At 35.6% G+C, this 19,199-nt stretch overlaps 1 protein-coding gene across 1 annotated transcript; it reads right to left on the bottom strand.

Annotated features, from left to right (window-relative positions):
* Window positions 1-598: 598 nt before the first annotated feature.
* LOC118753430 (protein turtle-like) lies at window positions 599-6,276 on the bottom strand. The gene is made up of 2 exons (XM_036488309.1): window positions 5,771-6,276; window positions 599-978 (listed from the first exon to the last, which is right to left on the bottom strand). Exons 1-2 carry the CDS (start codon window positions 6,213-6,215, stop codon window positions 974-976), a joined length of 450 nt encoding a protein of 149 aa, XP_036344202.1. The 5' UTR covers window positions 6,216-6,276; the 3' UTR covers window positions 599-973.
* Window positions 6,277-19,199: the final 12,923 nt, after the last annotated feature.

The following is a 19,199-nucleotide window of genomic DNA, read 5'->3' as shown; positions in this document are numbered from 1 at the left end:
GAGCAAAACTTTATCTCATATCTTCAGGCGAAACCCTTTAAATTTACATCTCATTTTTGAAAATCGAAGGAACGGTGCAGAACTGATGACTTACAGTGGAATTCTGACAATCGCTACGCTAAATTTTCGTCGCTAAAATTGTGTAAATGAAAAGCAGTAGGGCCTAAAAGTATACAACATGGAAGAGTAACACATGCGATGCGTTATCAGCCAAATCTGGCAGTGTGGCGGGAATGCAACTAGATGTTGCGTATTGTTAGGGGCGTCTGCTGTTCTTTTGGAGATTTTTAACGATCAAAACCAGCGATAGCGAATGTTGGAATACGCCTGCGAGACAAAAAATCCCTTCGCGTATTATATATATATATATCTCAATTAAGACCCAATAGGCTTTGGCCTAGGGTGGCCAGATATGTATTAGGAGCGGCCAATATGGCGGAAAAATCCATTGATGGTAGCAAGACTTAATATGGCAACACTTAACCCTTAAAAGCTTTGTGGTTGTAAAAAGACCCAGATCTAAGGAACTTTATAATACATTTAATTTTATTACTAACCTGAAGAAGTTAGGCACGTCAGATAATAACCCACTCTCGCCTACAATTCGGCTGGTAATAGGGTTCATTGCAGGATACTGCCTAATGGGCAAACACAGAAGCAGCGGCGAATAACTACAATCACAGCTGTCGTGATGATGAAATTTAGAGCAACGACCGCTTTATTTACCACTGCCCTGTGCTAGCTAAACTTAGGCGATGGTTTCCCCATTAGTAGCTTTTCCGACTGTCTGTTGGACCTTAGCTCGGCGAAAAAGTGCGCACAACAATGCTTCTAAAGCCAAACCTCTCTTTTTCGTTCTTTTTCTAGATAAACAGACGAAATTAACAATGAGTCAATTTCATACATGGTGTTCCAGCGAGACCCCTTAGTCCTAAGATTGACTCCGTTCGGGACGTAGATTGTGGTAATCATCTCAACCTTTAGGAAATAAAATATAAAATTAATTTTCTATTTAGAAATTTTTCTTCAAAAGCTACTTAACAGAAATCTTCAAACAAAACAAATCCAAATCGAAAGTTTTAAAGTCTTCAGTAATGAATGCTAATCGATCGGTATTATGGTAAAGAACGTCTACTACTTCGAGATATTCGATTGAAATGTTAACAAACACCGCTATACATATGTATGTATATATGTACATATGTATATATATATGTGTTATACAAAATATCCTGCAGGCTATGCAAATAAATTTCACAGTAACATATATCAGCAGTTTTGTTTTAATTTTATTTTTTAAATTATTTAAAATTTTTACGGCCTATTCAACCGTGCTGTCCTTTTTTCAAATGTCATATGAAAATAAATACCAAACACTTCTCCGTTGCGCATTTCGAGAGATGTACGTGTGAATGTTCAGAGCACAATTTTTATGGACGTACCATTTTCACTTGACATGTCCAGCAGGAGAGCTTTCAATCACGAAGCGAATAAATAAACCACACGCAGATGCACACATCGACATTCGCTTCGGTTGCACTTCCGCTAAGAAAAAAAATTTAATACTTAAACAAACAAACAAGAGGTGCTGGCACAACAATAATAAACGGCTGCAGTTCAGCGCAAAAGCAATATCTTGCCGTTTATTTACCGGCGGCTGGTTTGTTGGTTTTTTATTTGTCCTGCTGACACAGCATTTCATGAAATTCAATTAAAATTCAGCTGCCCAAATGCACCTGCATCACATTGTTGTTGTGGTGCGCTATTTGTTTGTGCACGCCTCTTGTTTTTTGTTGTTTGTTCTGTTGCTCCACGTTTGTCCATTTCAAAGCTTTTGTTTTGCAGCTATGTATTGTCATTTTTTCACAGTGCATCCTTGGTTTATGTTTTTACAAATTCTACCTTCGGTTATTGTGTTAGCCAACAACAGCCGAAACAACGGTGAGGCTGCTGTTTTTTGTCACTCGTAGCTGTTTGATTTTGTGTCGTCCTACAATGCGTTATGTCCACGTAGATTGTGGCATTTCCGTTCTATCAAATGCCATGATCAGAAGTGAGCGCATGTCTCTTGAGCTTTCAAGTGCTTACGGGATAAAAGTACTCAAGCGAGTTGTTATCGACAGTGTCACAATTGTGGGTATTACTTCAGTAGCATTTCGCTGAGCTTTCAAATGTTAAGAAGTAATCTGAGTTCGTTAAGAATCCAAAGAATTTAACCTCAAAAAATTGGTTTGCTTTCACTTTCTTATGTAGTTATACGATTTTAAAAAATCTTCAATGACAATAATCGCCGGCCACTTGTTACACAACTCATCGGCTCAATGACATTCGAAATCAACTTTTTAAGCAAACAGTAAATTTCTCGCACAACTTCTTTAAAAGAGGAACAACTCGATAAAATGTAGGTCGGTTTTTTTTTGCATAAATAAATTCGTAGGATTTATCTCTGTTTAATGCAAATATCACTGTCGTTATGATTATATTTTCTAAATAGAAAACTACTGTATTAATTGCTCTGCATATGTATGACCCACAACCATTTGTAGTGCCGTTTGATTTTTAGTTATGTCCCTTTCGTAGAGAGTGCGTGATATTCATACATATTTATTGAGTAATTTGGGGGGGTCGTAGGGAAGCAGTTATATCTGAGGCCGTCAAAGTTTTTAATGTGTTTTCCAAAAATTTCGGACAAATTAGTCTCACTTAACCCTTTCCGGTCAAATCCGTCCATGAATATAAAAATTTTTCCTCTTAATGACAAGGTTCATAGAGCCTCATAATACCAAAAGTAAAGAAAAAATATTCAAAAGTTGTTTTGGGTAGCTATTAGGGCTACCTCAAATTTGTGCAATATATTGTACAAAAGTCCGCAAAGGAGAAGAAGCACTCAAGAAAACTCAATAAATATTTCACTAAGTTTGACGGAATAAAACTTTCATTGAAAATGAACTTATGTATGTACAAAATAATTGCTTTTACTGCAGATATGTTGAAATGAATATTTTATATCTTTTTAAGTATATTTAGTTAAGATTTGCATGAAAAATTGTAAATTTTCTCCATGAGAAGAGAATTATATCAAGACATTTTGAAAAACTTCAGATACAATTACAATATAAAATACAAATTACCCGTTTTAATAAACCTCCCCGGCTTTTCTGCCTTCAGTAGATCAAGAAATCAAGAACCTACCCTTTGCTACAACAACAGCGCACAAGTTCTTCAAAAACCACGGCAAAAACCACCCTAATTGCCTGTTCAACTGCAGCCTTTGCGGACGTTTGTACAATATATTGTACAAGACACTTACAGCCTTTCAGTGCATTTTATTTTGACCACTCGGGAAAAATATTTTAAATCATGATAGTTTAATTTTAGCATTTTTATATGATGAAATGCTTTTTATATTTCCATACTATGTGCTTTTATTAGCGCTTTTACTTGACTTTCACGTATTTTTTGTACAGTAAAATACCACAACTTGCGTGTCACTGGAAGTTTATAAAATGATCTATTTTTAAATTAAATTCTAAAAATATTTTTGAAACGTTTTCGATTTTGAAATTTACGTTAACCATTCGGGACATTCAAAAACTTCATATAGTTTAAATTATTTTCAAAAATATTAATAAGATTTTTAGTAGCACGCTTCCACTGTTACAAAAAATTAAATGTATGTACAATATATTGTACAAATGCAGGGAAAGGGTTAATAGTAGCAAAAATAACAATTTGACGCTTACACATTTGATAAGTGTTTGGCCGACCTTCTCTTCCGATTTCTGGCAAGCGTCTTGATGTTATTAGACAAATGGTCCCGATTCAGTAATAAAAGGTTTGCTCAAAAAACAGTTTCTCGCTTCCTCTTGACAAAATCGGCTCCCTTAGCAAGGCACTGTGTGTGGGTTCGTGTGTGTGTGCAAAGCTTTTGTAAGGGAGCTAAGGGAGTGTCCAAACTCTAATGTCACTAATGAGCAAACCTTTAATTATTGAATCGTGGGTGGGACGTACAATTTTTAGCCACTTCTGAACGTCAAACGGATTTTTATGAGAAGATTTTTCATGTCAGAAATACACTAGGATGTTTGCTATTGCCTGCCAACGGGCGACTCGCTGTTTTAAATGTTGTTCACAACGTTGCCAGATTCATAGTTATAACTGCAAATTACAGTTTTTTACTCCAGCTTATAGTTCTTTAAATTTTCTCCTAGTACACCTTACAGTTTTTTCGAAAGTTTTGATTTGAACGAATAACTTAAAAATTATCTTTGGGTATTTTGTAAGTCAATGTTTAAGATAAAACTCGAACAATTAAGGAGCAGCGTTTCCTCATTTAAAAGAAATGGATATAGCTGTGCCTTGCAAATTACAGCACTCTCTGGTATTTTTAGAAGTAAACTTTTCTTAAAAAAATACTTTTGGAGGTACTAAATTTTAGGTATCGAACTACATAAATGCTCGAAAAGAATATCAAAGAAATTTACAAAAACGCTCCATTTTATAAATTATATTTTTGTTGAGTTAAGTATAATTTAAAAGCTTTATATTATTTTATTTTATATATATATATATATGTTTGATAAATTAAAAAAAAAACCTTAATTTTTCAAAATCTCTTTTCGTTTTTGAAGGTTACAGTGTTTTGGTCGTCAACACAGTTGATTCCGCGGAAATTTACAGTTAAAAAAGATCTGGCTACACTGGTTTTCCGGCGCATATCTAACCACTCAGCCGGTTGTGTTAGAAATTATACTTGAATTTCATTTCACTTTATTCAAAATTGTCCTTAAGTCGTCCGGAATCGGTTTTCAAAAAGCCATGAATTTGTTCCGAAATGATATTGAACAAGTCCCGAAATCGTCCCTTACTAGTCATAAAATAATCCCGAACCAGCACCAAAATGATCCCGAACCAGCACCAAAATGATCCCAAACTATTACCGAAACTTTCCTGAAATAATCCTGAACTAGTCACGAAATTGTCGTGAAATAATCCCGACAAGAACCCGAACTTGTCCCGAATAAATACTAAAATAGTTCTGAACTAATATCAAGTGGTCTAGGGCTAGACCCGAAATAGCTCCGAAATGGTCCTTAGCAGGTCCTGCAACGATCCCGAAATGATACCGATCTACCCCCGAAATGGCTCTGAAATAGTCCTGAACAGGGCCCGAAAAAGTCGAAAAGTTCTCTACTTGTTCCGAGATGATTTAAACGGTGCCGAAATGGTCCCTTATGAGCACCAAAATGATTCCCCAAAAGTCCCGAAATGGGACTGAAATAATTCCGACTAGTATCCAAATGGTCCTGAACTAGGAGAAAAATGATCCCGATCTAGTCCCTACATTTTTCCGAACTTTGCGCAAATGGTCCAGAATTTGTCCCGAAATGGCCCTGAACAGAGCCGAAAATAGACCTAAACTAGTCGTGAACTAGTTCCGAAATAGCCCTGAATAGTCCCGTAATTTTCTCTTGTGGACACAAGAAGCAATTACTGATTCTATGTTGCAGCTACAAATTAAGGAGAGTTAAGATCTTTGCAAATAAACAAGTTAAATAAAAGCTTGTAAAAAGGTTGTAACTATCCGCCTATTTCAAAATCTAACTTGTGGAGTATTTTCGCGTCAAACAAATTTTCCTCCTTTTTAAGTGCTAAAATTTTTGTTGTACATACGTTTTTTTTTTTAAATATGTACTACAATTTAAAATGGTTATAATTGGCAAATTTCCCAAATGTTATCTCCAACATTGTATCGATGCTTTTCACTCACCTGGTATATTCGCATATGCGGTTTTTGCCAGAAAAACCAGCAATAATATGATAAATTGGTTGACTTTAACCAACAGACTTGGATTTTTGTTGTTGCTGCTGCTGCTGCCACTACTACTCCTTTCACTGCTGCAATCCAATTGCTCTCTATTGCTCTGGTTGATTTCAAAATTCAAATTTTCAGTAATTGTTTGGAATTTCGTTGATTTGCGGTTGACAAGTGATTTCGAAATTGTTTGTAAATTACTGTTGGTTTTTGTTGTTCCTGTTGCTGTTGCTGTTCTTTTTGGTAAAGTTATTGTTGGATTGTTGATATACGTATCTTGTATTGTTGTACAACAATTTGTATTTATGTTTTTGTTGTAGTTGTTTGTGGCGAACGATGATCGCGACCGGCTTAATGCCTGACACCACCGGTAAGACCCAGGGTCCGCACACACGCCCATGCCTCTGGTCCCATAGTCAATGCCGCTAACGGATCGTCCTCATTGCAGCGGCGTCATCTGAAAGAAGGCAACGTAAAACGAGTAGGTGAGAAAAATATACATATGTATATTTTGTTTAAATTGAAGGGAATACGAGTAGCGATTTTAAGATATAAGGATTATTACAAGTGAATAACTTGATGAAAATTATGGGTCATAAATTGAATCTTTCGGGATATATAAAAGCCTTTGGTGTGTTGAAATTTTTAAGTAAAATTTTCACTGCAAATACTTTCTCATTTTCAATTTCAGCAGTTTTCCGTATGTAAGTACATAAGTAGTACATATGTATATAGTAGGAATGTTAATCCCGGGATCCCGGCCATTTTGAGGTCCCAAAAATCCCGGGATTATTGGCAAATAATATCAATATATCCGCGAAACCATGGGCCAAATACAGTAAAATTACATTTTTAGTTTTTCACTCTGACTTCAGTAATTAAAAATTATTTAAAAAATTCAGAGAAATGTGCTTAGAGAAGAGGTATGGTTATCAAATTAAACAGATTCAAGTTTTTGGTGCAGAAGGACTGGTAAATATTCAAAATGTCCTTTTAAAATTTTAGCCTTGAAATTTCGCAGTATTTGTTTTTGAAAAAATTATATTTTAAGGATACAAACTTGATAACAGCCGCGAATTTCGTCCTTCTAACTTTATCAGCTTAAAAAATTATATATTCGTCCTTGTGAAACCAAAAAATTTTATTTTTTTTTAATTCTAAAAAAATTCCTCTTGCATTTGGCACCCATATCTTTATTCTACATTGCATTGAATTTTTTAAATAATTTGGGATTGTGATAACGACATCCGGAAAATCCGGGGATCAGAAAAGCTGAAAGCAAGAATGATTAAATTTCTAAATGATAGAATGATAGAGTGATTTTCTGCTTCGAGCCTTGTATGTATGTACGCATTTTAAAAGATATATACAAATGTAAATATACTATATATGTTTACGAAAATTTTTGTGTGTTTTTTCCAATTTGTTTGCCATCACTTGCATACATACATATGTATGTATTTGTTCATTAGTTTCTACTATTTGACAAATCGTTTTCGTTGTTGACCACAAAACAAAATTCTGAAAATTTCAAATTTTCCACTTAGACAAAAAATCCTTTGCCATACTCCTGTCATGTCGCCGAAATACGCCCAATCATAAATATTCAAAACCAATGGCAAAGCTATTTAAGAATTTCCATTCCTATGCTTTCTTTTTTGTATTCCATTGCTCCGAACATGCTCTACTTTCATTTCATTCACCAAAAGAAGCAATGGCTGCTAATCAATAGCCAAATGCAATACAATCACAAGAAAGGACATTTTGTAGACCCGATATCTGTGTTCGACAAGAAAATTGAATTTGTGGTTTGGTTTCCGTTGCGGGCGAATTGCAAAAATATCAAAATTGAGCTTGTGTATTTTTGTTTTCGAAAATTGGAAATTTGTGTTTGTTTTGCAAATAGTAGTGTGACATAATTCGCAATGTAAATTCAGTAAATACGTATAAATATGAATGAGTAAAAGCAATTAAATTGCATTGGTTTGGTGGGGAAAACGACTTTTGTACTTTTCTAAAAACAAAAAGCAGGAGAATTAATCTTTCACAAAAAAAAAGAAAAAAGCGGTTTAGTTTGAATTCGGAGAATGAATGCAGCAGGACATTCAAACGTTGACAGTAAACAAACGAATTTGGTTTGTATTATTTACATAAATATCTTTGCTACTGACTTGGCTGTATAATGGTACAAATATGTAGAACAAGAAAATAAATAAAAAATAGTAAATTAATAGAAAGCAAGAGGTGAACGTATTAATATTTATTCCAATAGTGTTATTAAGCTTTGTACCAGGGTTATGTTTTTTTTAGGGAAAATGGAGAAAGCAACAATGTCTAAGAGGTAGAAGCTAAAGCTTCTATTTCGGAGATCACCACATCTCCTCATACAATTTTTTTTCAATTCCTGCTAAAGTCTAGGGAAAGTCGAGCATTGAGGTCTGCTATACGCTGTGTTTTAGGCGACATTAGAAGTCATCTTGTGACTTTCCCAAGAGAAGTATTTTCTCAAGTTTTTAGCTTCGTCCACTGTGTCCTGTTGTTCCATACTAAGGACCGTCTGCAACCCAATCAATTAATTCTTCGTCCACCGTTTTAGTATCTGTGCAGCGAGGATCGAGAAATGATGCCGAGGGCTCTTTGCAAATTCAACACTATTTACATAGTTCTCCCACGGAAGCGGTGCCATTAGCCACATCCTTGCGAGGGTTGGGCACTTGCACAGAAAGTATTCGACTGTCGCCTTTGAGCCCTCGTAGGCCAATCCTTTCGGCATCTACCCCAACGTACCAGAGCCCTGTGCATATTGCCGTCAGTTTTTAGATATTTTCTTTGCTCATTCTCAAAAGAGACCTACTTTTAAGTGGTAATATGATACCCAAAATTACCTCCTCTATCTAGCTTTTGGGTGATAAATTTCGGCAATACCGTCCTAAATGTCCCTAAGCGAGGAACCCATGTCCACCGCGTGGGACACATTCAATGCAGAGCCGCACTTCGCTAGTTCATCCGCTGTTTTGTTTCCGTAAATCTTTTTATATTCCGGGACCCATATTAGGTTAATCTCGTGCTGATCGAAAATCTAGGCCAGACGTAGAAGAGTGTACCTGAAATGCCACATAAGAAGATATTCATTCTCGAATGTGCCTTACTACATCCTTAATTGCAAACGTTTCAGCCTGGAAAATGCTTGCATGGTCTCGTAGGCGGATGGATACCTTTAGGTTGTATTGCTCAATGAAAACCTCTGCATCAACCCGCATTCCACCTTGATGTGCGGAGTTTGTGACGAAACCTGGTGGTGGATAGGATATATTCTGTAGGCAGTGCTTCACTTTCCCCATATATTGCCTAACATTATCTTGGCTGCATGGCGAGCCACCAAGGCCTACCTTACACGCTCTTCAATGCTTAGCTTCCAATAAAGTTTGAATAACTCCAAACTATTTCACCTTGTTTGTTCCTCGAAATGAGGCCCTTTTTATTTGTGAAAATCATAAAAATGTCAGTTTACGCTAAGAGAGCAATTTATGTTCGAGGAACCTACCATCTTTTGAGCCCTTTCCATAATGTGCTACATCGTCGGGACTAGGAAAATCTGAAATCTCTTCAATGCTGGAGACTTTTTGCATCAGTGTGCAAGGCCAGGCTAGAAATTGAGATTAACCACAATATAAGTCCCTAACGAAGAGCTTGCATTGAAATGGGTTAAGCCAATTTCGTTAATATTGAATTCATTCCTCAGAAAATTTCACCTTTGGCGTAATATTTCTTAGTCATCAGTGCACTTACTTCCTAATTTTATGTTAATAATATCTGTTACTTGTTGTATTGTGTTCATATGTATGTACATATTTATTTGTTCTTCCTTTGTAAGTTCTTTTGTTTTACTTTCCGCATTACAAGTTGTAAAATTAGCTGTTTAATTCTGTCTCATACTTCGATCTCCTTTAACTGCTTATTGACACCTTCATAGTGATTTTGAGCATTGATAAAAAGTTTTGCATTTCCACACTACAATAAATACAATACAAAAGCAAACACATCCGTTTCGGTTTCAACGAAGAAAGTTTTCTTTTGTTAACGCCTAAATGTACTATACTGGTAATACTTGAACACGCTTCAATGCTCGTACACAACAATCGGGCGTAGGTGTAAGATCTCGTGTCGGTACCTTTATTGATATACAGATGTACATATGTACTTAGATGCAAATACATGTGCCAGCCTTTTATTTAACCCAATGCATATTACATATTTATAAGCGTTGGGTGTTAGTAGTTCTTTCAAATTCATGAAATTCTCTACTTTTACCCACCTTTTGTACCATTAAAACTTGTATTGCTGTTTGCCGACGCCTATTTGTATGTAATACTTTTCTGAATTTTGGCGAGAGGCAAAGCGGCTTACGTCAATGAAGTTCAATAGGAAGTTGCTCACGCTTTCCTGTGTATGCAAACATGCAAATGTGTGTATATTAGGGTAGGTTCACAAAAAATCTGTATATTAATACGCTAATATAAATTTTGTCTACGTTTAGCGATTCTACGAGCCGATTGAAAGCTGCGGCCAAAACCGTCGTTTAATATTTTCCGTAATTGTGTATGGTTATTGTTGCAACCTGTTCAGTTTGAGCTGTTTTCGCATTTTGTTGTTTTAGTTTTTATTTGAAATCCCACTTTGTAATAAATATACATGTGAAGATGAAGAAATAAATGATAGCGATGAAGACAAAACAGAGAAGTGAATATTAAGACGAAAATGGAGACAATGAGAGATAAATAATAATTAGGGGAACACTGTAAGAGTAAGAAAAATAATTGAAATTTTTCTATAGGAAACGAAATAAATTCAGTTACAAATGTTATCGAAATTTATCGAATCGTCGAAGTGTACATTTATCGAAATTTATCGAGTTATCGATGCTTATTGAATTATCGATAGGTACCATATAATTCAAATTCATCAATGTTTATTGAGTTGTCGAAATTTATAGAGACTGAATTTTAATTTTCGAAATTTACTATAAAAATGTATGGGATTATCGAAGTTTGTCAAGTTAAAGAAGTTGATCAAGTTATCGATAGTTATTGAATTATCATTATTTATAAAGTTAACGAAATTTATCGAGTTGTCGTAATGCATCGAGTTCTTTCAATTAACAAAGTTATCGATAATTATTGATTTATTTGATCGAAGTTTATGGAATTTTCAAAATATATCCCGTTATCGAAATTTCAAAGATACATAAGTTTATCGAATTATTAGTGCTTATCGAATTTTATTTATTTTTTTAACATAGTGTAATGTAGTAATAATGTAGTTTAATGTAGTCAGAATTTGTCGATAGATTTCGAAAACTATGGAGCTGTCGAAATTAACCGAGTTATCGAAAATTTTAAAGGAATCCATAGTTTATCGAGTTATCTATTTATATCGGGATATGTACATTTTTGAGTTATCGAAATTTATCGAGCCTTCGAATTTCGCAGTTGTAGAAATAAGTCCAGTTATCGAATTTTGTTGATTTTTGTGCTTTTGAATTAATCGTGTTATCGATATGTAACAAGTTATTGAAATGTATCGATAAACTGGAATGTATCGGGTCAATTACAAGTCCTGCCGAAGTCCTCCAAAGACCTTCAATGGTATAATTGCTTATTTTAATTTTTTTCAATAACATATTGGGTATTATTACAGGAAGTCTCATGAAGAGAAACAGAGTTATCCGATAGAAAAATATTAATTTTTAAGAATTCTATACCATTTCGACGAAAATTTTTTCCTCTCAATATACATGGAAGATTTTGAACGCTGTGAGTGACCTGTAAATATTTTTTGATTTCAAAGAAAAAAAACAGGGGCATATTTTTTTGTAATAAAACAATCGTTGGGACTGAGGACATTAAAATTTCGAATTTACCTTTTTTTACCACCCTAGTGTACGTATGAACCAAGGCCTATCGATAAGATCTACATAAATACATACCTACAATTGTTAGCTCAAATGTTAATGCTTAAATATAGCATCTATTTATGTGTGTATGTTGTGTATTGTTGTGCATCAGACTGAATAATTAACCGAATTTTGCATCGCAATTTACCTTGAACTTTTCCTGACTTTAATTCGCAAATTGTATTGGCCCGAACATTGTGGATTATTTTCAGGGGAGTAAATGTGACTGTAGATACTTTTCGAATATAGTCTCGATGCCAAAAAGTTGTATGCAAACGCAATATGTGTTTTTTTTTCTTAACAAAATAAAGTATGCCATTAGTTCAAGTGCTATTTTGCTTTTATCAAATCTTAATACATATTGATGGCCGAATGTGATGCCACCATTATGAAGTACTCATTCCATCACATAGTACGTATGCGAAGGAGGCAAAACAGGTTGGCCTAGCTGCGCAAAGTTTTTAGTTTCGGCTCAAACCGGCAAACGGTTGAAGTCCCAATAGAAGAAGAAGAATTCGAGGAAGTAGAAACTGCATCTCTGCTATTTCAATTACCACAACAGAGCATTAATTCCCTGCAGTGAAATCCCAAACTAGTCAGGAAAAATACTAGTTTACAACTAGAATTCCCTGACTGAAACCAAACTAGTTCGAAAATGACCAGACTTGTACCAAGTACAAAACGATTTATTCAGGCCCTGTTTTATTTAACTGCGACAGTTTAATACAATAAAGTACACAAAATATTATAACTTTTATTTGGGTATATTGTAAACCATTAAATCGAATACGTATTCAGTTATACTAGTCCGGTTAAGTAATGATTAATACTCATAATGATTACTAATTAAGTCATGTTTTTTTGGATAACCGTTTAATGATCAAATACCGATATTACCACCTTTTTAATGATTAAGAATTAATTACTTAAAAAAAATGTCAATTAATTCATTAGTTTTAATTACATCATTATTTTGTTATTATTGCTCATTTTCAATTATTCTTGACTTTTTAATTACACTATTAATATAATTATTTGATAAATTTCTATTATCAATCAACAAGCCAAACCATAGACAAAAATTAAGAATATTTAATAACTGCTTGAATTACTTATTTATTTTATTCTTATCCAAATCTCAAATTTTAAACATTAGTTATTATTATTATTATTTTTTTTTTGAAAATAATAGACCGAAATGTGCGAAGTTAATGAATTTAATTTATTTTACTGAAAACTTTTATTTTTATTTTAGTTCACTCAAAAATTATCTAAAGAATTCATTTTATTTTTAACTAAAAGTTTTCTTTTGCATATTCCATATTATTAAAAAAGATAAAAATATAGTATTTATTGTACCTGAAACCTTTTCCTTTTAATAACATTTAATGAAAAATGAATTTAAATTTATATTCGAAAGTTTGAAATATCTATGTATTTATTTTTTCTTTTAATTAATACTCAAAAAATTTAACACCAATTATTGGCAAATCTAAGGCTGCATGTAATTGCATATTCATGAATTCATTTCATTTTTTACTCCCAAAGTAGTGGTTTTGGTCCATAATTAGACTAGTATTTTTCTGTCTATTTTGAACTAGTATGATACTGGTATATTTCTGAGCGAAATCTGACAATTGCCATCTCGTAGGACATCCCCATGTTAAAAATACCAGTTGATTGCATGGAAAAAAGATAGTTGGCTGACTAGTTGGGCATGCGGTTCATACTAGTTGTAAGGTAGTTTACAACTAGTTCATTTGACTACAGGGTTGCTACCCTATGTTGTACTATATTTTCCAATCCCTTTACTCTTTCTCTTGGTCTCAAGTGCAATATGCAGCAAAGCTTGAATACTTCGATAATTTATCTACAGGTCCCAGTGAATGGCTCACACTTGTAGGACAGAGGCGCTTGTAGTTCAGGTTTTTTAGACTAAACCCTGTAGGGAAACCGCGGACTAGTGAATCAAATTTCTAGTTCCGTACTAGGTCTTTATCGCCAAAAAGGAACTAGTCCGATAGAAACTAGATCCCCACCAGCCAAAATCGGCGAAAAGTGGTACTTTTAAAAAACTAATTTTTTTCAGTTTTTTTTCACTAGAAATCTATATCTAAAGCGACGAATTTAGAAATGGTTCGGAACTATAGAAAAAGGGATGCAGAACGAACTAGATCTTATTTGTCGAATTTAGAACTAGTTCGGAACTATCGAATAAGGGATGCAGCGGGGGGCTTGTTTACTTTACATAGATATGTGTTCGGCGGATTTTTCGTTCAAATACGCTTCTATTCTGTGCTTTTTCATAGCTTGGTAATACAAAACTAAAATTTGTGTTAACATTTCAACATCTTGGGACAGTCTGGAATCTAAGAAATAACAGCGAGCACCTCTGCAAACTCAGCTACAGCTAAAGGTATGTAAACGTACATTTCTTACAATCATTCAAACAAATTTAATTTCAAATTGAAAACACATTTCTTCCAAAACAACTTAAAATCGCACACACGGAAGAACCAAAAAGATTGAAAAATCACGATACTTTTTTCTTTCGTCTGTCGATTTTAGAACTGGTTCGGAACTATAGAATTTAGAACTAGTTCGGAACTATCGAAAAAGGGATGCAGCGGGGGGCAATTGACACTTCCTACGACATCGCCATGTTAACTTCGCCAGTTGCTTGCATGCAAAAGAGATTTATCGCGAACCAGTACTGGGTCTAAATGTACTAGAAGCGCACCAGTTCAGAACTAGAGATTTTCCCCACAGGGAAGTGATCTAAACAAAACTAAAAAACTACGGAAAAGGGAAATTTACAGCTAAATGTACAAAGTTAGCGTTAATTACATACCTTTCGTAAAATTTAATGCATACATGATACTAGCTTTTCAGAAGCATCCTAACTAATCACAACTTTTTATTTATCATCCGAAATTTTTCCGCCCAAGCTCTATGTGAAAATAAATTTATTTCACTGCACAAAACCAATGCCACTCAATGTAATAATGCATACGAACAAATTTAACAAATTACCTACAGCAACGAGGCAATCGCCAATTCCAATGAACTACAGCCAATCAATGCAATCAATCGATCAACCAACCGTATCAGCAAACAGTACTTTTGCCAAATTTTCAGCCAATTCCATCAGTCGTCATGGCAAGCAATTCATTAATCCGGTCAAACCTACCAACAATAAAATGGCCAGGCGATGCAAACCAAAGTGGCGAGCATCAGATATTCATATGTGCGCCTATATACATATGCATGTATGAGTGTATGCATGTAGCCTGCAGAAACTCTGACTAGCTCAGAACTATACCGACATTTTTGCCGACATTACTAGTTCTAGCTCAATACCCAAGCAATGCTTTCAACTGTCCAGTTTTACATGGCGATGTCATTGGCGGTGGCAATTGTCGCCCACTGCATCACTTTGCAACCAGTTTTTAACCGATTCCGTTTTGGACATTTTTCTTTATAAGAAAACGTATCTGAGATTCGATTTTCGGATATTTTTTTCGTTTTTTCTTTTCTTTTACAGATTCCATTTTTGTTGCATATTTTATTTAAAAAAATAACTATTGTAAGCTGCACGCAACAATTCGAATTCATTAAATTTGAAAACTCACAACTGCCTCGACCGCGATTTGAACTCGCGACCGACGATGGTTGAGTCGGAGGTCTTCTCGCTGAGCTACTTTCGTATTGTACGAGTAGTGAGCATTTTCACATTAACACCGCAAGTTTCAACTGTCCCGCTCTGCATTCCTTTTGCACTAGTTCAGGGATTGTTCTGAGATATGTAGTTCGGAACTAGCGCTTTGTCAGACAGTCTCTAAATTTTACTGCAGGGTATGTATGAATCAGGGTTGTTGCGAATATTCGCATTCGCATTCGTAACCGCGGAGCTTCCGCATTAATTTTAACATTCGCATTCGCTTTGCATTCGCAATAATCAATGCGGAGCTTTTGCGAATGCGAATATTGTGCAAGTGCACTGATGAAACATATATCTGGCAAACAAAATCAAAATTTAAGCTAATATCTTTGGCCTGGGGACATGCTACGTTAAAACTGTCCCCCTAAATCCCCCCCTCTTTTGTAATTTAAAGTCAAAGAGTAAGATCCTTAAATAGGTACTTTCAGCGGAAATGTTCAACGTCTAGCTATAATGAGAATTTAACAATTTAATTAAATTAAATAAATTAATGTAATTAATTCATTGAATTAAAAATTTCCGCGGTAAAAGATAACCTTTCATTAGGTAAGAATTATGTAACTATCGAACATTAAAAAACCGGATGCATCGCTAGTTATACCCGAGCGCACTTGTGCACAAGGGTATTATAACTTTGTTCACATAACGGTTGTTTGTAACAGGCAAAACGAATCGAGATAGATATAGACAAATGTATACATAAATGATCAGGATGAAAAGAGAAATCGATTAAGCGGTGACTGTCTGTCCGTCCGTCCGTCTGTCCGTCCGTCTGTGCACACGATAACTCGTGTAAAAATTGAGATATCTTAACGAAACTTGGTACGCGTTCTTCTTTCGGGCGTAGGACGGATGGTATTGAAAATGGGAAAATCGGACAATAACCACGCCTACTTCCCATATAACGGTAATTTTCATAAATACGAAAACTGCGATATTTTACTAACTATTGAAAATAATTCACTCAAAATTGATGCTTATAATAATTTGTAGACGAGAAATAAGAATATTATAAATTTTTGAAAAATGGGCGTAGCCACGCCCACTTATGGTTACATGTGTATATCTTGGCAACCGCTGTACCGATTTCTTCCCAACTTGGCACAGTTGTTGCCCTTGGTACAGCATATAAAATCGGACAATAACCACGCCCACATTCCATATAAGGGTAATTTAGAGAAATACGAATTCTTAGATAAATCAGTAAATATTAAAGGTAATTTATTCAAAATTGACACTTGCAACAATTCTTTACCAAGAAATACGTTTATGATAAAATTTTGGAAAATGGGCGTGGCACCGCCCACTTATGGTCACATATATGTATCTCGGTAACTGTTCTACCAATTTGCACCAAACTTGGTACGGTTATTGTGCATGCTACATTAAAGCAAAGCGTTGAAAATTATTGAAATCGGCCTAAAATTACGGCCGCTTTTCATATAACAATAAATTTCAGAAATGCTTGAAATTTCAATATTTCGAAATTTAAGGACGCTAACTTACTCAAAATTGATTCACCCCTGCTTACCATGTAGCGGTAGCTTGCGGAAAGGTGAAAAACATAATAATACTTGCGCCGGGTATTTAATTTCTTACTTGTTTTTTTCTACAAATGTAATTGTAATAATTTTTTTTCATAAGGCGGCTTATTATGATTAAGTTCCGTGTTTTCTTTTATTACTTAGCAGAAAAACACTGTTTTTACGACGCAAATACTCCTCTGTGTGCTCGAAAACAACAAAACTTATTAATTTTGTGATAATTGTCAAAATTTGTACTTAGCGAAATAAAAGTAAAATTGAATGTGAAAAAGGTGACAGCTTAGAACGCAATATATCGTTAGTATAGTGCGAAAAGGGCGTAACTCACCTCGTCGCTGAAATACAAAAAGCCGTAACTAACTAAAAATCCAAAATTCACTGTTTGATAGATTATGATGCATTTCATCGAATCATAAGTCCCCACATCGTTTTATGCAATAACAAAATTTTAGTTGGTTGTGGCGTTTTTGCATTTCAGCCACAATATGAAATGCGCCCTATTCATACTAAATTAACGATATGTTGAAAATTTGCGTACATTTGCCTCAAAATATCAAAGCACATTGAGCAGATGGAATGAAAAAAACAAAACGGATTTGATATGGTACTGACAGCGGTGAGTAAGTAATTTTGACTGCCTGCAATTAGGAAAAGTCGATCTCAGCTAATAAAAAAAAACTAATTAGAATTATTCATTACAGGTGAGCCATTTCAGAAAGTCACCCGGGAACTAAGCAAATCTGAGAGCTTCATCCGTGATTCCAATAGTTCAAGTTATTATAAAAAAACGGGGCTCCTTTTTAACAAAATAACAAGATTTTCATTCCCAGAAAATCACATTTTATTTGCCATATCCACCTATTTACAATCTCGCAATAAGCACACATTTTTCAAACCAGTCACAGAAGAAAGGACTACACATGAATTACAAAAACAAAAATCGAAAATCGCTGATGATGTTAGATAGATAGATAGATTAAGTAGAGGTATGCACTGCGACCAAATGATCTATTGTGCCCTCGACTGTTTAGAGTACCTCATCTAGTCCCAGAGAACCCAAAAATTTAAGGAGATCTCCGGGGGCTAGCGATTGTAAGACTTCATCGCTTGGCCACGCATTCGCGGAGCAGATGCAGAGGGGTCTCCTCAGTCACATCGCAGAACCGACATAGGTCGTTAGACCAGATCCCCAACCTGTGCAGGTGACCTCTCAGTCTGCAGTGGCCCGTCAGAAAGGCTGTCAATATCCTTACCCTTTCTTTGGGAAGGTTTATAATTGCTCTATACCTTGTATGGTTGTAACCTCCCAGTAGGCTTTTAGCCTGGCGTTGGCCTGCCGTGTTACGCCAGTGCTGATTCCTTACTGTGTTCCTCTCCTTCCTGAGCACTTCCTTGATTGTACTAGGTCCAATCGCTATGAAGGGCTCAGGCCCTATAGGCAACGAGGCGGCTGCCTTCCTAGCTAGTCGGTCTGCTTCCTCATTGCCGACAACTCCTACGTGACCTGGCACCCAAGTTAATTGGATGTCGTTGTACTCCGCCAGGGCGTTGAGCTTATCAATACACTCAAGAACCAGAGAGGACTTGACCTCAAATGATAATAGGGCCTTGAGTGCTGCCTGGCTGTCGCTCATGATCAAAATACTTTCATTACGATAGTTCCTACGCAGGTTAATCTCTGCACACAGACTTATGGCATAGACTTCCGCTTGGAAGATGCTTGGGTATACGCCCATGGGTACCGAAAGCTTTAGCCTTGGCCCGTGAACGCCTGCCCCAATACCTTCGGGAGTTTTGGAGCCGTCTGTGTACCATTGCATTGAGCTCGCTTGTATCTGCCTGTCCAAAAAAGAGGTGCTCCAAGTCGACTTGGTGCAAAGCGCTATTTTGAATCTTCTGTCAAAGCTAACTAGTTTGGGCCTGTCGTCTCTGGGGAACACAGCTAATGGAATTTGGGAGCCTAGCTTGTCCCTGTACCTCGATGGTAGGATTTTACCTTTACCAAAGCCTTCTCTTGCGAAGTTCAATAGAGTTCGCCTTGCTGCCTGTTCAATGGTAAGGTGCAGTGGCTCGAGCTCCAGAATCACCTCTAGCGCCGCCGTCGGGCATGTGCGCATTGCCCCCGTAATGCATACACACGCCAGACGTTGAAGCTTAGCGAGGGAT

This window comes from Rhagoletis pomonella, unplaced genomic scaffold, assembly GCF_013731165.1.
Source record: "Rhagoletis pomonella isolate Grant_MI unplaced genomic scaffold, Rhpom_1.0 Rhpom_scaffold_02455, whole genome shotgun sequence".
Classification (NCBI taxonomy): Eukaryota; Metazoa; Arthropoda; class Insecta; order Diptera; family Tephritidae; genus Rhagoletis; species Rhagoletis pomonella.
This window is presented reverse-complemented; position numbering and strand designations above follow the sequence as displayed.